At 43.6% G+C, this 6000-nt stretch overlaps 1 protein-coding gene across 4 annotated transcripts in view; it reads left to right on the plus strand.

The window, feature by feature from the left end:
* The window catches only part of dusp8a (dual specificity phosphatase 8a), a 46504-nt gene extending 41271 nt beyond the window's left edge, over positions 1–5233 (plus strand). For all 4 annotated transcript variants that reach the window (XM_086073916.1, XM_086073917.1, XM_086073918.1 and 1 more), the window contains 3 exons: positions 80–239; positions 1189–1312; positions 2312–5233. In XM_086073916.1, the coding sequence (XP_085930042.1) occupies positions 80–239; positions 1189–1312; positions 2312–3482 (1455 nt within the window). In that variant the 3' untranslated portion in view covers positions 3483–5233. The remainder of the gene's footprint in view (positions 1–79; positions 240–1188; positions 1313–2311) is intronic.
* Positions 5234–6000: the final 767 nt, after the last annotated feature.

The raw sequence follows: 6000 nt of genomic DNA on the forward strand, positions 1-6000 counted from the left end.
AATGATTGCATTACTATATTTCATACTGTTTGGTGTGAAAAAAAGACCCCGGACTAATGTTTTCGTCATATTTCTGCAGGATCTAATGGCTCAGAATGGTATAACGTACGTATTAAATGCCAGCAACACCTGCCCCAAGCCAGACTTCATCAGCGAGAGCCACTTCATGCGCATACCAGTCAACGACAACTACTGTGAGAAATTGCTTCCTTGGCTGGACAAAACGAATGAATTCATTGGTAAGCTGAAAGAAGATGCATCTGTTATGTCCGTAACACATGAGATCATTTACGATGCTAAAATCACAGTGGGCGCGCCAATAAATTTTGCCGGCCAGGCCACCCATCCATCATCGTCAGTCCGGCATTAGTTCAAGTCGAAACCAAACTGTAATCATCAGACCGTCATTGTAATTTTTTTTATTATTTTTTATTATTATTTATTTTTTATTTTTTTATTTTCAAAAAGATTGTCATTTTAACCAAACTTTAATAACTCATTTCGTCCACCTGATATTGTCTCTTATATTGTTATTGTTGTCCTTTCTCACTAATGTCACCTCGTAGGAGGAGCGCGCCGTTGTAATTGCCGCCAATACAGACACAAATAATAATAATACATTTAATTTGTAATGCACTTATTAACATTAAAAAATATATATCTCAAAGTGCTACAGGGAAAAGTAAAACAAATTCCAATAAATAAAACAGTTAAAAACCATAAAATCTAGCCAAAATTTTTTTTGTTAATAGGCCTTTTGAAAAAGAAAGGTCCTGAGGCCTTTTTTTTTTTAAACTTCCATACTCTGTGGCCAAACAGACTCAATGCATCCCCTGATAGGACCCCTTAGCTGTCCAACAACATGCCTAATGTAAAACACACAAACAGAGCACTAAACTTCAGTCATCAGCAAAACGGGAGTGACGGGGCCTTCCATCAGCACTGACGCAATTCCCACCTCTGGCTAAAAAATCTTATCCTACACATACCATTGTCACCGCTAATAAAGGTTCACAGTATCGCAAAGAATAGCGTCAGGTACAAAACTTCCGTTCAAAAGCCCTTCTGTCCTCTTCCAGGAAATGTCAGGTTTTTTTTCAATAGAGGCTGATTGTCACTCGACTTTGTGCTGCTGCTATTGTGCGCATTTGTGTGGCCTGAGCCCAACCTGTTCATTTCCTCCCACAGACAAAGCCAAGGTGTCAAACTGCAGAGTCATTGTGCATTGCTTGGCTGGAATCTCGCGCTCGGCGACCATCGCTATCGCCTACATCATGAAGACAATGGGCCTGTCGTCAGATGATGCCTACAGGTACGCTTGCTCCGCCCACCCAGCCGAGCTAAGGTGACAGGCTCATTAAAACGGCAAAAGGCAACTGACTTTTGCCGGAAATGCGCCGACTGTGATCATGTGTGGCCGCTGCCTGGGGTTATGTAGAAAAAGGCCTTTTCTGATATGCAGAGTGCAGTAAAACCGTTAAAACACTTGACATCCAACACTTATACCCAACCAAAATATAACATGTTTTGTTTTTGCTCCCATTTTTTTACGAGATGAACTCCATGATCTAAAACTTCTTCCACATACACAATATCACCACTTCTCTTAAATCTGTGATTGTGAGCACTTCCTCTTTGCCGAGATAATCCATGCCACCTCACAGGTGTTCCATGTCAAGATGCTGATTAGACACCAGGTGTCCCTTATACTGCCCACAATAAAAGGCCACTTTTATTTATGTTGGATGTGAGGAAATCTGGGGACCGAGAAAACCAGTCAGTACTGACCAAATTTCTGAATCCTGTCTGTCTAATCGGCATCTTGATATGGCACACCTGTGAGGTGGGATGGATGATCTCGGCAAAGGAGAAGTGCTCACGATCACAGACTTAGAGTGGTTTGTGAGCAAAGTTTGAGAGAAATGGTGATATTGTGTATGTGGAAGAAGTTTTAGATCAGGGGTCGGGCACCCTGGTCCTCAAGAGCCACTGTCCTGCCTTTCTTCCATGTCTCCCTCCACCAACACAGCTGATTTGACGAACAGGATCGTTATCAGGCTTCTACAGAGTTTGCTGATGAGCTGATAATATGAATCAGCTGTGTTGGAGACATGGAAAATAGGCGGGGCAGCGGCTCTCGAGGACCAGGGTTCCCTAACCCCTGTTTTAGATCTTTGAGTTCATCAAACAAAAAGTAATGGTTTATATTTCTGTTGAGTATAGTTCTTACGAGGTCCTTATGACTTCTGAAAATGTCACACCAAGGCCCTATTTGTCTTCTAATACAATCAACCTCTTTTGCATCTGACAGGTTTGTAAAGGACCGAAGACCCTCCATATCCCCCAACTTTAACTTCCTGGGCCAGCTGCTGGAGTTTGAGAAAGGCTTAAGACTACTCCAAGCGTTGACTTCAAGCGCTGATGGCAAGATAATCGAAGGCCATTCGAAGCAAAATTCTGACCTGAACGGTATGGACGCGTGTTTCGAGATGAACGGTCACCATAGTAACTATGACTCATCTGCGGTAGAGCCACCCGAGCCCAAGGTACCGTCACCCATTTCCCTCCAGCAAGGCTTCAACGGCTTGCACCTCTCAGCGGAGAGGATCATGGACACAAATCGTCTGAAACGCTCCTTCTCCCTGGACATAAAATCTGTGTACTCCCCTAACAGTCCACACTCTGCTACGGTGGCCCCGACACACTCTGAAGACGTCCCCAAGCTGTGCAAACTGGACAGCCCGGAAACAGGCACATCCAACGGCGTCTGCTCTCAGTCTCCCATCCTGGACAGTCCCTGCTCCTCTGACTCCCCCTTCCCCTCACCTGGCAGCGCGGGAAGCGTGGGAGGTTTGGGGCACGGGGGAAGCGAGGGGGTCCATCGGCCTGGGTCTTCGGTATCCAGACCCAGAAGGAAAGCCAAGCATAACTCCGGCACTTCGCCAATCCATTTCCAACAACTTCCGCCACAGTCCCTCAACCTGTCCCTCGACAAGGATGAGAACTTGAAGGGATCCCTGCTTCTGGCGCTGCCCTCTCTGCCCTCTGCGGGATCCGGGGCCATGTGGACCAAACACAGAGACTCCGTCCAGGCCACCACCCCTGTTACTCCCGTGACCCCCACCACCGATGCCCCGTGGCCCTTCGGCGCCGAGGTGGGGGGCGAGATGGAACTCGGCGGCGGAGGCGACGGCAAAGAAACCGAGTCGTCGGTGAGGTTCGGGAGCAGCTCGGCGTACGTGGCCTTCGGTTGCAGCGAAAGCGTGCGGTTACGGGACAAACCTCCGAAGGAGAAGCCGCGAGAAAAGCGGGACGAGCGAGCCAACAGCAGCAGTTCGGCCAGCGAGAAGCAGTTTAAGCGCCGTAGCTGTCAGATGGAATTCGAGGAGGGCATCTCGGAGACGCGGTCTCGAGAAGAACTGGGCAAGATCGGGAAACAGTCGAGTTTCTCCGGGAGTCTTGAGATCATTGAGGTATCCTGACAGATAATAGACATTGACGTCACCGGAGGCAGAAAGAGACCTCTTGAGAAGGACTGTTTATGACAACGTTTTGGACAGAGACATTGCGCTGCTTACCTGACAACCTTCTGAACTCTCTTGAGGCAGTGTCGGTACCGACCTTCTGCGGTCAAAAGGGGGCCCAGTGCCTGTGTTATGTTGCATCCTCATCATGTAGAATAGCCTCGTTTCGACATGGAGTATGGACTCCAACTGCCTGCCCGTGGTCACGTGGTCAAGTGTAGAGTAGTTCCAATGGTTACACAAGTCGTGATCTGACCAAAAGCGTCCGCCACCTGGGTGTCCCAACAGCCTCAAAACCTCATGCGCTCAAGTCCAGTTCAGTCCGATTGCGACATCGTCCACGTGAGCGGAGGCCTCGGAGCACAAATCGCGCACAGGCGGCACTCGGATCGCCTGAATGCAACCAAAACAATGACAGGGACCTCAGCTCACCCCAGTGACCCGAAAGCACAGCGACGGCTGTGGGACTGAGGTTTCAGCTCGCGGGCCGTCCTGCCATTGCTCCCCGTCACCACTTGTGGTCACCACTGAGCATGCATCATCAAAGGCTGGCAACAGAAAGACAAATAACTATCTATACAATATGAATATACTGTATATGCATAGTGACTCAAATTGACTTTTAATTTATTGTTCATTCTGGTAATGAGATATAATATAATGTTTTGTGGATTGATTTCTTTTTTTTTTTTTGTTGAATTATTATTTGCTGTATGCTATTTATGAACACATACAAATACATGCATTCATCGGATTCAAGCAAGCAATATGAGCTGTTCCTTCTTTGGGGAGAGTGACGTATGACTTGGAAATGCACTTTTCTGCTTTCTGGAAACCAAGTTCTATTGCGGGACAGCGCAGTCAAAGCTCGTGACATCTTAAAGGAACAGCAGCAGAAGTCTGTGATTATGGCTTTAACACATGAGCATTTTTGTGCATGACATCGGGGATGCGTAACAACAACTTTATGCAACATACGCACACTTTTTGATAAACCAGTCACCCTTTCAAAGCCAGTTCCGGTGTTTCCCACCAAAGCTGAACCTAACACACACACACACACACCCTACACTGTATGCACTTATTTTTCAAACACACACACAGACATTATCTTTTGCTTTCCTTCTCAGGGGATCTTTCAGTGAGCCAAGCCCAGCACATCAGCACAAAACATGAAAATCTCTGACAGTTATCGCTCTCATTTCCTCTCATGCTTTGATTAAAAACAAGTTTCAAAAAAAAAAAGAAAACGTTCTCCTGGTGCGAGATGCTTATTTATTCATCGTGTAAAACTTGTTGTTTTTTGATGACCCATGACTAGCATTTAACCTTGTGCTGCTACAACTTCTGATAGATTCCTTTTGTTTGCCCGAGGCTCAATCAAGCTCCTAAATCCCTCCTCCATGTTGTTTTTAAAATTATTGTTAGCATTATTTATATGTAACAAATATGATGCAGCCTGTCCCAATTTTCTAAATCTGTTGTTATTGAATTATTGTTATTATTGCTATTATTGGTATTGTTATTATTAAGTTGTTGTAAATAGCAACACATGGAAGAACACTGATGAGTTTTTAAAGGAAAATCCTGATACCTAGGCTGCTTGATGCTAAAAAAAAAAAATACCTCAGGTTATATTGAAAGGCTTTTCCTTCCCCTGTACATGTTTTGTGAAAATGAGACAAAATACAGACATGACAAAATACAAACTCTCCTCTGCTTCTTCTTTCCATTTCTGTTTGCAAAGGGGAATTCCAATGATACATTCCCACACCACACTACATGATGACATCTGTCTTGCTATTGATTTTGTGTTTTACAAACTCCACTCTGACCACAAACAACATCATTGATTTTTTTCTCTCTCCCTGTGATAATGTTAATGTCACATGTTGTTGTATCTTGATGGAGATGGTAAATTATTAAATAGCGTTATCTAAAAATGATACATTCACACAGAGTTTTCAATAGAGGTTAAGCCAGGACAGTTTAGTTTTGTTTATGGGCTGAATTTTTATATAGTGAAATAAAGTGGAAGATAGACGCTTCATCATCCTCCTCACAGCAATTGAAAATTCAATAGGCTAATTGCTCTTTTCACATATAAAAATTATTTATGTGTGTGTGTGCGTGTATATATATATGTATATTAATAAGAATAGATTTATATATAATAATAATTTAAAATAAATAAAAGTTAGTTCCCATAAAAAATGTAAGTAATTTTCGTGTAATCTTTCTCGGTCAAGCTGACACAGTTATGATGATAGCTTTAAAAATAATAATAATCACATTTAATTGACAGCCTATATAAGAGTAAAAAGAAAATGCACTGTTAAAAGTTAAACAAAAATAACATCTTTAATGTGTGTATATTTTTCATTGGAAGGTGATTTTCTACTATGGTACTTTTTCTCAATTCCAGTAAAACCTCTGCTTGTACCCAGATTTTTTTCTCTCCTGTAGAACATAGCTA

Source organism: Leptonotus elevatus, chromosome 4 (assembly GCF_054856555.1).
Source record: "Leptonotus elevatus isolate MCC_2025b chromosome 4, RoL_Lele_1.0, whole genome shotgun sequence".
NCBI classification, from domain to species: domain Eukaryota; kingdom Metazoa; phylum Chordata; class Actinopteri; order Syngnathiformes; family Syngnathidae; genus Leptonotus; species Leptonotus elevatus.